This window comes from Phasianus colchicus, chromosome 14 (genome assembly GCF_987193195.1).
Source record: "Phasianus colchicus chromosome 14, bPhaCol1.hap1.1, whole genome shotgun sequence".
Classification (NCBI taxonomy): Eukaryota; Metazoa; Chordata; class Aves; order Galliformes; family Phasianidae; genus Phasianus; species Phasianus colchicus.
Genome location: NC_143449.1, coordinates 12,454,543 through 12,474,621, shown reverse-complemented (window position 1 = coordinate 12,474,621; position 20,079 = coordinate 12,454,543). Strand labels below are relative to the sequence as shown.

The 20,079-nt window shown below is 34.4% G+C and overlaps 1 protein-coding gene across 1 annotated transcript in view; it reads left to right on the top strand.

Moving 5' to 3' along the window:
- The first annotated feature begins 239 nt into the window (after nt 1-239).
- LOC149916020 (Friend virus susceptibility protein 1-like) overlaps nt 240-20,079 on the top strand; it is a 39,464-nt gene continuing 19,624 nt past the window's right edge. Inside the window, exon 1 of the mRNA XM_090150277.1 lies at nt 240-1,200. Coding sequence (XP_090006403.1) covers nt 244-1,200 — 957 coding nt within the window. The 5' untranslated portion in view covers nt 240-243. The remainder of the gene's footprint in view (nt 1,201-20,079) is intronic.

Genomic DNA, 20,079 nt, shown 5'->3' with positions numbered 1-20,079 from the left:
TTGATATCAGTTGCCCCTGTGAGAGGACGGAAAATGAAACGAATCTCGACTCAGTTAGAAGAGAAGAAAGAGGAGCAAAGAGGTCCAGAGGAGTGGCTCCGAGATCCAGGGGAAGCGCCCCTGAGTCCAGGGGAGGGACCCTCAGTAAGACCACGGTCACCAACGCCTATAAGGGCATCAAGAAGTCCTGAAAGAGTAAGAGGTGAGCAAGATATTGTTACCATTATTGATTGATCTCTGGAAATGAATGAAATTCGAAGTCTGAGAAAAGACTTTTCACATCACCCAAATGAGCCTATTGCCACTTGGTTACTTCGTTGTTGGGACAATGGGGCCAACAGTGTATGGCTAGATAGTAGAGAAGCTCGCCAGCTGGGTGGCATTGCTAGGGACTCAGCCATTGACCGAGGTATTAGTACATGCCAGAACCAGGCCTTCACCCTCTGGAAGAGGATGTTGTTAGCTGTAAAAGAAAGACACCCCTTCAAAATCGATCTGATGCCTGAGAAAAAGAAATGGACTGATATAGAAAAAAGCACCCGTTATTTGAGAGAATATGCTGTGGTGGAAACGCTACATAGCCCTGATTTCATTCCTGATGAGCCAGATCAAGTGCATGATCCTGAGAGAGTCAGGTGTACACCGAATATGTGGCGTACATTCACAAAGACTGCACCAGAAAGGTACGCCAGTACATTTACAGCAATGTATGGCAGAGGGGAAAGAAGACCCCTTATAAACAAACTGATTAATAAACTTCAAGACTTTGAGTTACATTTAAGCCCTCTGCGAGCTTGTGTTTCAGCCATCGCAAAAGTAGCTGAAAAGCTGAACAGAATGGAAAACAAACAAGAAGATATAATAGACAAACTGTCAACCGTGCCTAATGCTGATGGATCCACGGTGGTAACAGACACATCCAGTGGGGACCAGAATTCCCAGAACAGCCTTCTGGAGGGGCTGATCAACTTGGTTTCCTCCCAGCTGGTGTCATCCAACGTCTCAGCTATCAAAAGAAGACGTCCTCCTGCTCGAGCAAGTGACAACAGTAAGACTATGTCACATTTTGCCTTGTGGCATTACCTACGTGACCATGGAGAAAACATGAAGAAGTGGCATAAACAACCTACTCCTGCACTTCAAGCACGGGTAAAAGAATTACAAGACAAATCAACCACCAAGGTGAACTTCTCCAAAAAGGTGATTGCTCTAGTTGCTGCAGACAATGGAGGTAACAAATAGAGGGGCCCTGCCCCCAGCCAGGGGGGGGAAAGGGATAATAGAGTATATTGGACTGTGTGGGTTAGATGGCCTGGCACATCAGAACCACAGAAATATAAGGCCCTGGTGGACACTGGTGCTCAGTGCACTCTAATGCCCTCGAGTCACCAAGGGACAACATCAATTTATATTCATGGGGTGACTGGGGGATCCCAAGAGCTGACTATGTTGGAGGCTGAAATCAGCCTCACTGGTAAAGACTGGCAAAAGCACCCTGTTGTGACTGGCCCAGGGGCTCCATGTATACTTGGTATTGATTACCTCAGAAGGGGATACTTTAAGGATCCCAAAGGGTATCGATGGGCCTTTGGAATAGCTGCTGTAGACGCAGAAGGTGTTAAGCAGTTGTCTGTTTTGCCTGGCCTATCAGAAGATCCGTCTGTTGTGTGGTTGCTACAAGTAAAAGAGCAACAGGTACCGATTGCTACAAAAACAGTGCACAGGCGGCAGTACCGCACCAACAGGGATTCCTTGCTCCCCATTCAGAAGTTGATTCGTTAACTAGAGAGTCAGGAAGTGATCAGTAAAACTCACTCGCCTTTTAATAGTCCCATATGGCCAGTGCGTAAAGCCAGTGAAGGTTGACGGTGGACTACCGTGGCCTGAATGAAGTCACACCCCCTCTGAGTGCTGCTGTGCCGGACATGTTAGAACTCCAATATGAATTGGAGTCCAATTGGAGTTTCTCCTCAGATCGTTGCCGCTGTTTTTAATTATTTTGGGGTCCCCTGTTCCCTTTTTCTGGAGGCGCGGATCTGCGGATCCCTCCGCCCCGCTAGTCACGGAACTGGGCCGAACCAGCCTGTAAACCGTTGACAGTTTGAAGGGATGCTTGCTTTTTGTCCCTAACAAATTTGATTAAATTAAATATGAATAACTGGTGATAAGAGAAAAAATTGTACATTTCCTTATAGTATCTGGTTAAAAGCTGTCAAATTTCTGTAAAGATTTAAGAGCATTTCATAGCATATTAGAAGTGAAATATAAATCCCATTTCAGAATGTGGTGACGGCAAATCAACTTTTTGAACAGTAATTTTTCAGAATATGACATAAAAGGTAGCTGAGTTTGTGCCTGCATATCTTTTAATGTGATGGGACAATCTTGATCTTAATTCGGATGCAACTGCAGCATTGGAATACAAAGAGAAGTAATTCTTTGAAAGGAATTGTTGCTATACAAAATAATATCTAGTTATGGATGAAAAACTAAATGCTAACTATCGGACTTCAGATCTTCAATCTTATCAAGTTGACCCTTTTTCTTTAATGACTTAAATGATGGCTTACCTCATGCAGTAAATGTAGCAATATAACCCTTCTATTGAGTGAACAGAACATTACTTCCAAAAAAATATAGCCTGTATCTACACTAGTTTCTCAAATTTTCTCCCATAAGTGGAAAGTTGGAAGCAACAAAACTTAATTTCCATTCCTTTACTCTCTTTCCTACCACTCAAGACCTATCAGTATGCTTAATTTCATTTCACGTTGATAGACAAAGCGACAGTAATATTCAGTTTTTCATTTAATAATTCATATTTTTAAATAAATGTTTTCTTCAGATAAAGCTAAACTACATTATGTAAAAATGTTTGCATGAATTAAGGTCATAAGAGACTTAATACTATACTAAAATATATAAAAATATAATGGATCATTAATAAAACTCTGTGTAGGTTTTGAGTTTGGAAAGCTGGAAGCAGTTATTTTAAATTTATTCTGATAATACTGAGATGTTTGCACATCAGTGGAACAATATATGAAGCATGCAGTCCTGCTTTTGGATTTTTTGCAGTCCTTCCAGGGCTTTGGATATGCTGAGTGGGGCAGACAAAACCAAAAATACCAAAGGAAAACAGATAAATACACAGATAAATCTTGAACTACAAATAGGATGTAATTAGCTCTTTTGTGGTGTATAGGAGTAGTAGAATATAATCCTTTCATTTCAGAGCTAGTGTGCTTTAGATAATAAACTTAAGTATTTTAGGTTATCTCCCTATTTAATAAAATGTTCAAATGGCCTAACTTAAGTTGTGCTCACAGGGGGACATATTAATTCAGCAGTATATCATCTTTCAGTCTAAGCATTGTAGCTGACTAGGAATGAAAACCGTATGAAAGAAACTTTGATCTTTGCAGATTCAGAGTTAAGAAACTCCCCAAATGGATTTAGATTCTTCATGAAAGCTTACCTTTCTGACTTTTTTCCAGGAAGTTTAAGGAACCCTAAGATGATGATAAGACCTAGAGATTATATCTGTCAAAGATAAACGTAAAGCAGAAACCCTGTACGACTTCAACTCAGAAGTTACTTTAACAGGCTTTAACATCAGAAATCATTACATTCTTCCATTTATTCATAATAAGAGGATGTTCTATTTCAGTTATTCACTTAGGATGCTTAGGATTTTAGTAATTTTGGGGTTTTTTTGTTGTTGTTTTTTTTTTTTCTTTTGACTGGGCAGTATTTTTATTATTGCTTTTATTTTGGACTTCTTTTTTTTAGTTCATGCTTAATTCTTTCAGAGATGTCTTTATCTCAAAGGGACATTGTGTATCTTTAAAACTGCCTCCTACTGTTTCTTGAACTTTTCTAGTAGTGTAGTCTGAATTTCACAGTAAAGTAAAGCTACAAAACTAGTCTCTATTATCTTGAAGTCTCAGGAGGTCCTAATACAAGAATTCTCAGTGATGTTTCAGTTTTCTTGATCCTGACCTTAACATAAAGATGACAGATACAATACTTAAAAAAGAACTGTACAGCGGTGAGCAGAAATTGATTAACTTTGATATTAAGAAAGGCCTATTTCCTTAAGGAAGGCTGCCAGACAAAAGGATTGAGCACAAATATTAGGAATCAGAGACTTACCTTCAGATCTTACATTTTCAAAAAGAATATATACACCTTGGATTCATTTCAGTCCAGATTGTTCACTAGGCTGCAAACCCACAGAAAAACAGGAACTACTGTGCTAATACCAGTGTGTTCCTTTTACAATACATACTTAGTTGCCAACATAAGCCATAAATTTGGTAGTTAATCTTTTTCAAATTTAAGATTATTTTCCTAAAATTTTGGTTACATCTTAGTATTATGCCCTATTTTAGCTTTAGTAATGAAATCCATATAATAAAAAGAAAGCATGGAGTAACTGAAAGGAATCAGTACATTAATTATTTATAAACAATAAATCTTAATTGCTGGTTTAAAAAAAAAAAAAAAAAAGACAGAGATTTGAGTTTTGTAAGTATTCTGTGTCCAACCAATATGATTACTGGAAATTTAGCGATTTTTATTTAATTTTAAATTATTTCCAAGATGCAGTGAACCATTTTTATGTTGTAGTACTGCAGTGATGATATATGTAGGTTGCTCTGGAAGTAATTCCTCCTTTTCCTCCTTTTTATTTCCATAGAAATTACGACAGATATAAAAAACACAATAACATAACTTGATAGACCAAATTCTCAGCTACAAAACACTACTTTACATAGCTACCACTATTAGCTATGCATTTTTTAAAGCAATAAATAACCCTGCACGCCACACTTGTAAAAATCTGCACCAGTGGAGGTGTCCTGCTATCACTATTGCTGAAATGCACCAACCACCACCTTGCTGTGCTCACATCTGCTGTTTGATCTCCATAAATGTTCAGTAAATGTTGATGAATGACAGTGGGTGCAAGCTTTTCCTTAGGGAGGCATTCAGTGACACACTTTTGCTTCAGATGTACTTCCTTATCAGACGCCATTCTGTCAGACTGCCCCTCTGCTTGCTGCCATTTGTTGCATGGCAACAAAATGTAATGGAATATTTGCAGGAGGGTTCAATCTCTACTGCCATACCATCAACATCTGCCTCTCACATCATGGGCCAACATAATAAAATAAGAGGCATTAATTTTGGAGCAGCCATCATATATTAAATAGTCATATGTACCTAATATTACATTTCATACAAAGCAGAATTAGTAGCACTGTAATCCGTAGAAAAGTTTAGTTGGTTACTGAATTATACTATGAAATAACTTGAAGAGAACAATGCACTTTGACTGCAGATTATGGAAGAAAAAGTGTAATGATGTAAGGGGTAATATATGCTCATAGGTAGACTCTTTCTATTTTCTTGAATTTATAACGTTTTCTAATTATTCCAGTACAGAATCTTGAAAATACCTTGAACTTCCCTTCTAGTCTTCCAAATACTGTGTTTACTAATATATACGGGATAAATTCATATTAAGATGAAGGGCAATTTTCTTCATATAACTTCTGTATGATAACTATAAAGAGAGAGAGAAGTTTGGCTTCCATTTATAAGAATCTCACTCTTTTCCCAGTAAATGTAGACTTTTCATTTTCATCTTTATAGAAAGCAGACCAATGTGATTCCTTGTGAATTATCCACATTTAAAGCAACCTCTCATGTTGTATCTGAAAAACCTGTGTTTTCCAAATTCAGAATTTCTTACATTTAACTATTTTGGAAATTAATTTTGGAAGTCTTCTGGGAAGCCTTCCAAACTGCACTGTCTCTTAGGCATGTTGAATGTCTGAAAGTTGACAGAATAATGATTTATCCACATCTCAGAATCAGATTCAGGGCAGTTCTTCAAGGAATGCAGACTGATCCCAGGTCAACTGTTTTATTGTAAAATGTACTTTTTAAAATGAGTTGATAATTAATCACTCAGCTTTTATCTGTCAAATTTAAATAACTACCCACAATTTATTTCTGTTAAAGGAGACATCAGCACTTTATGATTTCTTTGCTATAAAATGTTTTCTGAATATCTTACAGCAGAATATGATGAATAGAAAAGTTATAATGATTCAGCAAATATTTTTCTTCTGTCTTCCAGAATGTTTTTCTTTCCTGATTCTAGTTCCCTGAAGCTTAATTTCTTATTAGGTAGTGTCTGATGATTCCATTCTGAATGTTTGGAAGCCTGACATCTGCTGTCCTTATCCCAGCATTTCCATAATATGTACTATTTCACATTCAATAGCTGATACTAAAATGGATTTCCATCCCCTGTCCTAGTGCCAGAACCTTCAGCTACACATGGATTATTCCTCAGTACATTACTATGGACGGAACAGTTGACTTCTGTGAGATACAGTGAAGAACAGAGGTCTTCTGGATCCTGTTTAAATCCCACTGAGAATGGTTTCACTTGTAGGTTTCTAATTTCATAACTTCATTTGCTAAAAAATGAGTGCACTTATTTTTTAATATTTGTTGTGCTTTGTGCTGTTAGTCTTGCCAGAAATGGCAGTCAAATTGCTGTGGTAGAAGCTTTACTGTTCTGAGTAATTTTTGCCTTCTAGGAAAGAGCAAATGTTTATCTTGTCCTTCACCCCTCCACTCAGAAGCATTTTGTCAGACAGATTCTTTGAATCCTCTCTGAACCCTCGATTGTTCTCCAGGACAGTTTGTCATGAGAACCTTGTCACCCAAACAGGAGCCATTTAGTAATTCTTAAACCTAGTGCCTAACACTCCCTGCCTGAAAGAGCTTCTTAAAGACTCAAATTTCCTTTGGCTTTAGTGAAACATAATATGACAGCTTTGCAAACAGAGTGCATGGCTTTTATTCTCAAAGAAGGGAAGTAAAAGTTTCTGTTAAGAAGTATCTAATTAGTTTTGTCTATGAATAAATGATGTTTCTCAAAAAAGAAAAGGAAATATTTTATGTTCTGCCCGAGGGAGTCATGATACTCCTTTCTAGCTTGTCTATTTTCCTCTCTGGGCCTGTGCTTGTAGTTTTAAAAGGTTCTCAAAAGCAGTGACAGTGAAACAGAGGAGGCAATGACCGAAATCAGAGATGTTAAGAGAAATGAAAGATAACACATTTCATTGCTTATTCACTTCTGTTTTCATTTTGCATTGATGTCAGATTCATTAAGGTTTATTTTTATCGGGCTAAAGCTTAATAAGTAAATAATGGTGCTTTATTAATAATAATAGTACTTATTAATAACTAAATAATAGTAAATAATAGTAAGTAGTGGTTTTCTATCTCTCTGAGAAAATCAAGACTAACTATACCAAAATTGCTGGACAAAGAAAGACAAAATTCAAAAAGAAGAGGCAGGCAAAGAGGATGTGAAAATACAAAGAGGAATATGAGCATACTCTAGGATTACTATGCCTTCTAATTTCAGTAGCACTGTGCTCTGCTTCCTATATCATTTACTAAAAATGTCACTAGTTTCTACTTTGATTTCTCAATGTATAAGTGACATCTTTTTTCCTGAGCAGGTTGTGGTTTGCATTTCCAAGGCTTCAATGAGTGCATTACACATATAAAAGCATTGCTACAACTTGCACTCAGAGAAGGGTTGAAGGCTAGTTTGTAATCTTAATCTGTGAGCTCAATCTGATTTTAATCTGTGAAAAGTGAAGGAAGCTTTCATGATATACTTGCTCTTTGAAAGAAATTTGACAGAAAGTCTGTTCAGTCAGTCTTTGATTTCAGCATGATTTCAGCCTTGTATAACCCTTCACAAAACTCATTTGTATGGATGGAGCTTCACTGGCTTCATCCTGGAGGAGGGGCCCTGTACTGGATTTGAGCCAGATTTCAGACAAAACCAGCTTGGGTAGTTAACTGGTGAGACTTGGCATGGTTGATCTGGTGAAATTATTACTGACAAATCCCTTTAGGATCTAGCTGTGTACATAACACGAAGCATTCAACATCTATTACCACAGGCTACCTTATAATTCAAGCCTAGTGACTTTTTGATAAAAATCTTTCATTTCTTATAATCTCTAATCAAAATTTCTGTGTTATGTTCACTGCATATCATTTTTTCAGGAATTCTTTCTTATTCATAATCATCAAAGCATTACGTGTCCTAAAAGTAACTACTGTCAAAACTTCAGCTCTTTTTGATGGTACTGGCAGTTTGTAGAGTAAGAACTTTTGCATCTTCCTAATGTCTTGCTCACGTTCTGTAGAGCTTTATCTTTAGTGGGTCTCTTAACTGTTGCACTCTGAATTTTCTTCTGTTGAATTTACTTCTGATATAAGTTGCTGCTTATCAGCTAGTAATTTTCAGACAATATGGCACATCATCTTCCTTCAGTATGTGAAATACCACAGGCCAGTAGAGGCTTTTGTCTAGTACTAACATCAGTTTCAAGTAAACAATTCCACAGAGTTTTTAGGATGTGTACAATTCTGTATATTTTGAAGAATAACTGGTATGTGTCTGAAATTTGTGGATTTTTTGGTAGCTTGTTAGTTTGTGTGTGTATGTTTTTATTCATTTGTTGTAGACATGTACTTACCAGTTTTATCTGACACTCCTCTCAATTTTAGGAACAAATGATCTGTAGTGTATCAGAAAAAAAAAAGAAAAAAAAAAAAAAGACTACCCATATCTAATACTGTTTTCAACATGTTTCCTGCTAATTAATTACTGAAATACTCTTGGGAACCTTAATTATGTAAATAATGATAAAATAAGCTCAATTGGTTGGAATGTTTTTCTAATCATATTTTTTTATAGGGGCCGAAAAGCCTTTTGAATTTGATGGCATGATTGTAAAAGTTTGAAAGATAAAAAGGGTTCTCTTATTCTATTTAAAGTCGTTGATGAAAACAGCATGAAAATAAAATGCACAGTGAATTTTGAACTATCTCATAGCTTAAAATTATTTTAATAATCAGATTACAGACATTGAAGCTTATTTTTTCCTGTTGTGAGAATCCACCTCTGAAGAGTGCAGTTCTATGGTAGTGTGGAACACTGAGTCTTTTTCTGTAAATCCAATATGCATTGTGGAATTGCACCCCCAGTTTATGCATATCTTAACTCTCATCCTTGAGCATCCAAACCTGCTTTGCTGTCATTCTTTAGGCAATTAATATTCATGATAGTGGCTTTTAACTTGGATGAGTTATAGTTGTTTTATTGTTTAAAATAATTAATTGCATATACTGGAGTTTCCTATATTTTATGCCACACAGTAGAATTAATGTTTGTATCATGCTGATACAAATATTAAACAAAGCTTTTTCTTTATTTATACTTTGAGAATAGCTGTAGTACAGAGTATCATTCAGGGGAAAAAATAAATAATTCAGTTGCCCTACTGTTGGCTTGTTACCTTGAAGGAAGTGCTATTTTAATTATAAAATATTACCACGGAAAACTAAAGCAGATCATTAGATAATAATGTGAATTCTATGCTTTACAGGAATACTGTAATCACAAAAAGAGTATTATATATCATATGCTGAACTGTAGGCCAATCCTGCCAATGCAATCCTGCTGCATAATTTTCCTTCAGGAGAGATGAAGAAACTTCAAATTTGGTTACATCTCAGACCTGAAACTCTGATCTATTTTCCCATGGAACTTGTTCGTTTTTTGACTGAAGTAAGTTTGAAAATTTATTCCATACAGTGTAAATCTAAGTAACCCTTTAATGAGAGGATTTTACAGGCAGATGTGAACAGTAGTGATGAGACCCCCTCTAGTAATGCTTTTTTAATGGAAAAGAAGACATAGGAAGCATCAAAGAAGCAGGAGCAGTGCTTCTGCACATGATTGACCTTGATTTTTTGGAAGCAGAAATTGATTTTCATACCTTTTCAAACTACACTAAGAACTTGAGCACATAATTTCCTCCTCTCCCTCTGATTAGAAACTGAAATATGATCAGAAATTTTTTATATATATACATATATACATATATATATATATATATGTCTTTTTACGGCAGAAATTTACCTGTCTTTCTGTAGAGTTCACTCTCAAAGCTGTCAGTGTGGAATGTGAACAAAATAGAAGGTATTTTCTACTGTATGGTTCATAGGCTTGTTCTTCAGTTCTTGTGAAGTGGCCTATTAGTAATATCAGCGAGAAATTAATGGAATTTCTTGAATTCAAGTGGCTTAGCAGAATTACATTTTGAATGAGTGTTTGGATGTATGTGTTTAACATCTTTCTTAATAATTTATCTAGGAACATATACGTAATGCTCCTTTTACTGATATTAAAAGCTGAGTGATAATAAATAGTTTTCCTATGAAAAAGAATCTGTATGTTGGCAAATAAAGAGAAGGTAAGAAGGACATGCCTCAATCTGGAGGTTGACATGAATGTGAGGAAACCTTTACAAAGATTTTGGGAAGTATAGAAAAATGTAAGCACATATGTTAGCACATTATTTTAGAGTATTTCATAAAGGATGAAATCAGTACCTGCACAAACACAATTTAATGGGGAAGAGCAACATGGCTTTTCTAAAGTGGAGTCCTGCCATGGCAGCCATCTGGGGTTCTTTGTCTGCAAGCACAGAAATAAAGGCAACCTGTTTCTCATAATTGCTATTATTTCCAAGAGAATTTCAACAACATTTGGTGTTAAAGGAAGTAAGAAAACCGTTAAAATAAAAAGAATGTCCTGCCATAGACCAGTGGCTAGAAGTTGAAGTCAACAGCCAGTTCTTGTAATTGAGATCACAAGTGCAGATTCATAAGGCCCTCACTCAGGAAATGTGTTGTGGAATATGAAGTAACCACTGGAAACAAAGCAGCCAAGTATTCTACTCAGTTGTGTGTGAAAACTGCTTCTTGAGTATTTGTATGCAGAAATGTGATGTGTGAAGTAACTGTGCAACATTTTCTTTATATATTGCATGCATGATGATATCCAATGTCTTACTTGTTGAAATAATATATGTAATAGTTATAAACTAAAATATCCATGCAAATACTGTACATTCATATAACATACATTAAGAGAAAGGCTTATTGACTTTGAACTTTGCAGTGAAAGAAATGTTCAGGCTTTAGGATTTTTGCCACTTAACATTCAAGGCCAGTGGAGAGAATCTCCTTTATGTATGAGTGCACAGAAACACTGGTAGAGTAAATATGATGTGGATTTATGTTTCAGCTTGACAAGGTCACTTAATTTAAAAATGTATTTTTTATATGTTAGGAAAAGTTGTGCAGTACAAATCATTGCTTTCTTGTATATGGAGATTAAGCTAATGTTTCCAATTGCTACCTAAGCTTGTTTTTCAGATCTATCTCTGCTACAAAGCAGGTATATTTCTGAGCAGGAAATTTCAGTTGTGTGGGAAAAGATGCATGCAATACCTTCTTGATACTTTCTTTAAGACAGGAGACAACAGTTAAGTATAAATAACAAGTCTAAATTTGGTATCAAATCTTAAAGAAATGAAACAATGGGCTACATTAAACATATCCTAAATAAAAGAGATTGTCACCATTTCTGTGTTCTTGTTTGCATAGTATAGTGTGACATTACACAGAAATCTAATCAACTATAACTTTGACATATAAATCTATTTAATTGCCTACCATAATACAAAATGAGGCCTTACGAAATAAAAAACAATATCTTATCTACCAAAGTGTATTAAGCAATTCTGGTTTTGTTAAAACTAGGTATTTTTAGATATGTACTTACAATAAGTCAGTAGCATTACTGGTTTTCTGTGTGAAAGCTTGAAAATATTACCCAAAGGGTGTTACTTTTTTATGAAACTGTATGAAATCTAACCCCCAGAGTAAAATAGACATAGCGTATCAGGAGCTGTGCTGATAAGTTTGTTACATGGTTGTAGTGTTGTTCGTAGCAGTAGTATCACAACAGAGCTCTCACAGAATCCTGGCATTCAGTGTCCTCTGAAATCAGCTTTTTTTTCTGAGATAGCAGTTATGTTATGGGATTATCACACTGGTTTGGAATTGTTGCTTTTTTATGTCTGGCATGACTGACAGAGAGAGAAAATCATAGACAGAGAAACTAGATAACAGATAAACTGCTAAAAAGCAGGCGACAATAAAATTCAAGCTTTTGGTTTATGTTGTTAAAATTTTTCCTCAGATTAAATATCCTAAGAGCAAGTTTAGGAATATTTTTGTAGCAGATAACAGGCCAGTCTTTGGTCTTGTGTCCTTTATCTTCTACTTGCATTTTTAAATACCCAGTGCAATCAGTTGCATTGGGTACAATATCCACTGTTCACATAATTCAGTTGTCCCCGTGAAATCCCCAGCACTCATGTTGTTCTGATGACACCTTGGTTTGATCTAAGATGGGGGTGGCCTGTAACCTGTTTGGCTTTTTCTGACACTAACTGACTTTGAGGTTTTGACTCAGTCAGGTGTTCTGATGTGGTCACTGGTATTTAGATAATTCCAGTTTTAAGATAATAATTCCAAGGAATCAATTGTGATAGCACAAAGCTGAGGAAATTTCAATTACTGGTAATGTTATAATAAAAGGACAGCCACTTAATCTAGTTTATATTCCAAGGAAAAGAAATTACAATGATGTATATAAACTGAATCTTCTTAGTTATACTGCTATTGAAGAATTCTGGTTTTTGGTGCTTTGTTCTCTTGCTTATAGAACTTGTTTTCACTTGACAATAATATTCTTATGTTAATATTAATATTGTTGCTGTATTTAAAGATTGCTTAATATTAACAGTTCAAATTATTAATTTCAACAATGCTTCACTTAAGGTGAATCTCATCACAAGATGAGAACTTAAATTTTTAGTATACAATGTTTTTGTATCTAACTGCTTTTCTAACTGCTTTAGAAAGAGTGCCCATAATTGCCCCAAAGAAATGTGGGAGATTTAAAAATGACAGCATATTAAGAAACATTACTTTCTACTTTTTAAATATATATATATTATACTACATGTAAGCCTGTACAGAAAGATTTTACAAAAGTAGCATCTCATTTTTATTCTAGACGCTCTAGAGTTGCCACATACATTATAGTAAGAAATCACCATAAGAAAAAATCTTTTGAAATGTTATCTTCCTGTTATTTTATGTTCTACAATATGGAAAGTTAAAACATAAGAGTAGGGCTGCCATTGCTCTGAAACTTAAAAAGCTCTGTTAAAGATTTGGAAAAAAAAAGAAAAGCAATTATTTTTGCTAGTAACTGCATTCACTTTGGTCTATCTAACAAATCATTTTAAAGAAAGTGCTAGATCATGTTTTATTACCACATAGGGTCACACAATCTTAGTAATCTTTAATATAGGAAAAAAAAATTACAGTTTAGAAATCATGCATTAACAAGCACATAGTCAGAAAATACTTCAGCTACAAGTAGACAAGACAAAGTTAGAAGATCCAAAACTCTGTGAATTCATGGTAACACATTTCTGAAATTGGTTGTTACCATTCCATTAAAATGCTATTGTATTGTATTCTGAAAATTACTTTGTTTGAGTCCAGATTGCTATTAAGGTAAAAATTGGCTGAGTGATTTACAAAGAACATGATAAACAGGAGATGTGGGAGTACACCCTAATGTGTGCATTTCTTCTTGAAGGGAAACAGGGTGCATAGGTAGAGACAGAGCTAGACATTTGTGCAGCTAATCCTGCAGTGTGTGAAGCAGCTCTCGAAAGCTGGTGTTTGGATCAGCTTTTTAGAATTTATTTTTTAGGAAAGTAGGAACATGAGAACTGCTGAATGGATGCTTGTTCATTTTGTTTATGGTCCCGAAAGAAAGAAAGACCTTACACATATGGAGAAATGGAAATATGTTTGACATCTACCAAACATATAATCTAATTAGGCAGCTGATGAGTGTGATGTAGGTGGTGAGATTTAGAGTTTCAAATAAGTTAATATAGTTCTCACCTACTCTAAGCAGCAATTGGGGCTTGCCTGTATTTTCTGCCCTTGGTATTTTCTCTAATTGAAAGAAATGAAAGAGCTAAAATTATGGATCTGTAATTACTCTTTCAGTAAAATTATTCATTGTCTTACTGGAGAATGGAATGAAGCACGGGAATGCCAAGAACAAAAACAAAAACAAAAACAAAAAAAAAAACTCAAACAAACAAAAACTGCATTAAGCATTTCTAAAATCCCTGCACATGATTAATTCACATCTAGACAGTAATATTCTTCATTTCCAGTGTGGTGTTAGTCAGGAATTGTTGCTACTTTCATTAATGGGGTTTTAATAAAGACTTTCAGCTGCTAAAATCACTTGAAAGTTCAGCTCTTGCTGAAAATGTATGCAGCACATTTCTCTTCAAAAAGTGCTAGGTCACATTAAAAGTTTGTGTGTATGCATTCATTTGTGCCCAAGTCCAAGTAATAAATAAATGTGGAAGAATGTAAAGATAACACTTTCTCAGCTTAGTTCAGCATCTTAAAGGTAATTTATATTTGTGAATAACTTGTATTTCTGTTAAAAAGACACCATTGTTGGAGAATGCAATTATCATTTTGTAAAATCAAGGTAAAACTAGTATGGCAGCAGCAGTAATATTCAATGATAATTGTGTATTGCTGACTTCAGTGCAGAACCAGCCTTTCTCATACACATGGTACATTTGCTTTCTGAAGTTGCTTGCATTGTCTGGGGATGAGGATTAAGGCTTAGGCTTTTCATGTTTGAGCTGTCTGTGTCCAGGAGGTATTATTTATATGGCATGGGATTTAGGAGAAGATTCATGTTTCCAAAAAGAATAAAGTCATTTGTTTTCAATAGGAAAGTTCAGCCTGTGGAAAGACGTATTAAAATTTTCATACAGTTCCTTTGAAGAAAAAAAAACATATGTAAGAACTTGTATTTGGACATGACAAGCTAATTAAATGATGTCCAACTCTTAATTACTAAGGCTATGGTACAGAAGGAACAAATAAGCGTTTTGTTGATCCATATTTGACCAAGAAATTTTATTTTTAAAATAAGACGTTTGTGTGTTTGTTTTCATGATTAGAAGATAGAGAAAATATTAGGAAAGAAATGAACCTTCTTATAAATTAGATAAAACTAATTTTTTTATTTTTCTAACAATAAGCTTCTTAAATAGACAACGTGGGTGTCCCTGTTTCACAGGAGAAATTTAAAACAAATGAGACCAAAGATGTTGAGCAGAGGAAACAGTGTTGAGCAGAGAGCAAAAAACTGAAATTTTTGGGCACATAGAGTCCTCCACTGATGATAATAGGAGATTTTTCTTCAGTTGTTTATGTACTTAATCCTTAAACTACCTGTTTTACATTCACTGGGCACAGGCCAGCTTCAGCAGCCACTTCCAACCTTGCAAGCCTATAGAAACAGTTATTTGCCATCATCTCTTGTCTGCGGTGGGAGAGAAAATCAGAGAAAATACTAGACAAAGTGACACCTACTAAAAGACAAAAAATATTTGAGTATAGCAGAAAACCTGTTGTATAGTTTTATATCCTCTGGGGACATGGACGTGCGTACAAAGAACAACATGTTTCACAAATGACTACTAAATAAGTTATGCTAAATGAACTAACTTGAAGTTTTTGGTGCTGATGCTGGTAGATATTTGTTTTACACTGGAAGGATTTTGCAAGAACTTGGAGGAGGTGTTTATTTTGATTTTGTTTTCATTAGTTTGGAATATTTATTTTCTGTGTGTGTACACAACAAACTGAGAATATGTGATTATTCTTTGATGAATGTAATCTACTGTAATTGTAGATTTTGACTTGTAAATGTGATTGATGGAATATCCGACAACATCCGCCATTATCCAAAATGACAAAAGTAGAAGTGATAACTTTGGATTGTTTACATACATATTGTTGAACTATAAAAGGTAGAAAAAAGGTACTATAAAAAAAAAGTAGTTTTCACAGAAGAGAAGAATGTTTTCCATTAAGTGAATGAAAAGTGGTCAACTATTTGAATCAAAGTTGTTTAATGAAGTATGACTCAGTTAGTCTTGGTGCTATTAAAAGCATAAAATATTTTTTAAATCTATAAATGAAATTACAGCTTTGCGTTAACATTTTTTTGTTGTTGTTCAGCAATATTTCTCATTTTATCAATTTTCTGCTAATGGCCTTAGAGATTTAGAGAAAATAATCTGAGTATTGAGCTTCTGAGGGAACTCAGTTAAGTCTGCCTTTTGGATTATTGTTTTGGGATCTATATGATTTAAAATGAATGAAACCTCCCTGTATAGATGTGATAAAGATTATAAGGTTAGCATATGTACAATTTTAATTTGGTGCTAACTCTCTTGGTGTCCTCCTTGGCTTTGCCTTCCTTATGTGCAATACCTGTGAGATGTTCATCTGTTGTTCTGTATGCAACATGATACATTTTACTGCCAACTTGTGCCCATACATTTAACTGCAAAGTGCAGCTTTTGTGACTATAGTGAATAACACCATCAAGAATATTTGGTGTGAGTTTTTTCCTAAATTATTGGATTTGTGCAGTCTAATACTTACTTATTTTCAAAGTCCCATATTCCCTGGGCTGAGACAATTCAAACATTTTTTTCAGTATATTGAGAGAACTGAAAGCAGTGAAATGGAAAATCCAGCAGTAAGTGTAATCAATATGGATGTTGTAGTACAAGTATGCTTTACAAAGTCATTCCTGTATTTTCCTGTTTACATAAATGTTTCTATCCACTCTGTTGTAATCTATTCTCAGTAAATAACATTTCTTTCATTAGGCGATATAACAAACACATTTCCTTTTGAAGTGCTTAGAGTGCTATTGTTTATTATACAAAGTAATTTCTAAATATATTTACAGACTACAAAGCAACTTCAAAGTTTGTTTTGATCTGTTTGAGGTGCTTATTCAAAACTGTGTTAAAATTATCATATATGATGGGCTCTTTGGAAGCAATGACAATACAGTGTGGAGAAGCTTTAAATGCTATGAAAGGCTGTCTCATCATGTTTTTGTACTACAAAAGGCTCTCATTTCAAGCTTACTCTCTTAAAGTTTGCCTCATCCTGTGTTTCAACAAATTAAAGCCTACCTCATTTTTCCCCCTGTAATTAGTTTAGCATCCTTTAGGTATACAGCCTCTTGTAAAAGTATATAATCTAATTTCAAGCTTAGTTTGCTTCTAATGATCTGCTCATCAGCAATTGAGAAGGAATTTTTTTTTCTGGACTCACAAACTTTGAGTTTCAGGAACAAAGGAACATTTGGTGCTGTGAATGGGAATTATTAATTACATATTCTAATCTAATAAATATGCGCATTTAATTTGCTTTCATTTTAGTAATGATCAGAAAAATGCTCTTCAGTGTTTTCTTCTAAAAAGTAGGCTCTGAAGTGTACAGTTTTGTGGGTGTGCGTATCACAGATTAATTTCTTCATAGGATCTATGATTAATTCTTTAGCAAGACAGACTTCAGTATTACATGGAAGGGTTTTCCTCGATCTTCTGATCTGCTTATAGAGATAGCCACAGACTTACTGAATTTGGGAGATTTCTCTTTTGTAGTTGCTTGGTCAGTCGATTGGTTGGCTTTCCTTATTTGTATTTCTGGAAGGCACTGCATGCAGAAAAACACAGTAATCCTTTACAATATTTTCCAGTTTTATGGGATAGTTGAAATACTCTAATACTAGTAAATTTTCCCAGTAAGAATGAGCTGTTGATGAGTGAAGTGTCTGAGTTTCACACGAGTCAGTTATAAATCTCCAAAGTGCCAAATCTAACAGTTACATTAGGTCTTTCTGACAGATTCCCATTTTAAAAGGAAGAAAACAGAACCCAAAGGCTAATTATTGTTTTAACCTTTCTAGTTTTAAGAAAAGTATATCAGAAGTCAGGAGACAAACTGCTGTACAATGACTTTGGTAAACAGAATAACTGAGTAGAATTACCTACTTGTGAACAAATATGCTTTAGTTTGGTTTTTTTTTTAGGAGATGAAGATAACAAATAAACAAAAACTTTCAAAACCAAACAGAGACTGCCATTCTGCATCCAGAACTGTTGCTATGACTAATTGCATTTTGAAGTATACCAGGGAAGGTCATCAAATAGGGTGTAAATGGGGAACAGAGCAATTTCACTGTAAGGCACATTTCTGTAATGTTTCACATGTATTCTAGAAAATACTTTAAAACAAACAAACAAACAAACAAAAAACAACAACAACAAAAAAAAACCAAACAAGAGAGAGATTGAGAAGAGAAGGTCTTGGTATGAAATAAAACTTTCTGTGACGAACACAGAAAAATACATGCCCTTCTTAGATGTTGCTTTTAACAAAATAATATATATGTCCATAGAACTTTTAGTGACTTATTATATAATAATGAAACAGCTTTATTCGCAATAAGAGAGGAAAAAGGTTTGCCAAATGTTTTACCTTCTTTTTTCTGAGACTGTACAAAAATTGTACTCTATTTTAAAAAACATTTTCCAGACCATTTATTGAATAGTAGTGATTTATGCATATTCTGATTCTCTAGAGTGCTTTTCTAAGATACTTTATTTGGGAGGAAAAGCATGCATACAACCCAAAAGCATGTGTCTTTTTATTATGCTGAATAGTTTAGAGAGTGGCAAATACTTTTATATGAAAGATTTGTTAAAAATACTGAATTTTGCCTAACTCTAAAATGACTTTAAAAATATATATATTTATAAGGCAAACTCTTTAGAAAAATAAACCTATTTCTTCTCTCTATCTTCATTATTAGCTCTTATTGAGAGAATGATGAAAAGTCTGCACTCAAGCTTGTTCTCTTTCTTGGCCTTGGCAGCTCTAAAGCAAATTACTTCTCTGTAATATTTTTGAGAATTCATATCAACTTCTTACATGATTTTGGATAGTAAATTCAGCTCTGTTTTCAAGAAAGGAGAGAAAAAAATAAAACTATTGTGGTAGAAAATGTGGAAATTACAATAGCAAAAATCATTTCTAGTTAATACAGTCCTTATCATTTCTTTTACTGGGTTAAGGAAAATCATGGTTCTAAATTCCCTGAGATTTCAGATCTTATAACTTTAATTTAGGTTTTTTTAGTGGTCACATCTAAAATTAAAATATCTTTTCTATTTTAGCATTAAACTCAATTAAATAGAGAGACTTACAGTTCAACAGGCTAATGTTTAAACAAGATTTGAATGTCAATTAAAGTTACAGACTCATTATTGCAGATAGACTTATTAAATTTTATGCCATTATTCAATATATATCTTATAATCCATTATACTGAATATTATCACCAAGTTATTATTTTAAATATTACCTAAAATATTGGATTCTTTTTAATTTTCAAGCATTAAAATAATTTAATTCATCTTTAATGGATTTAGTTGTCAAAATCTTGGAGATCCATTTCTCCTTTGCCTTTAGAAAGGAAAAGCAAAGTACAGAACTTAGCAGGCCAAATTTTCATCTTCAGCAAAAAAAAATCTTTTCTGTATAGCAGTCTATTTTAAGGCCTTAATGACTTCAAGACTGGTTCTGAGGAAGAAGGGAAGATGGAGGGGAGCAGCATTCCAAGGGCAGTAAAACTTGCACCTTACTCAGAAGTTTACTATTTGAGAAAGAAATTAGATTAGAAGAAAAATGGGCACTTAATGTATTAAAGTAGTTGCATGGAAAGAGAAGATGTAAACAGAAACAGACTGTGAAAGCTAAATGGGTGATACCACTTGTGATTTTCTATGTGTTACTGAAATCTAATGTGCTGATTCATAAATATAGTAATATAAATGAAAATGGGTAACTTAAGGAGCCCTGCAGTAGCAAGATTTGGAAAAATAGTTTTTTTGAGGAAGGAATCTTAGTTTCTGGCATGCAAAATGAAACTCCAGGATACATAGTAAGTGAGATCTTTGGGAAGTGAAAAATAATGCATGGGGGAAAAAAATTGAGCAATCATTTACTTCTGACTGCTAATGCTGGAGGACATAGGAAATAATAGTTATTAATTTATGCTTAGAACTGACCATGTAAAATTAACTAAGATCAAAGAAGGGAATATAGCAAAAATAA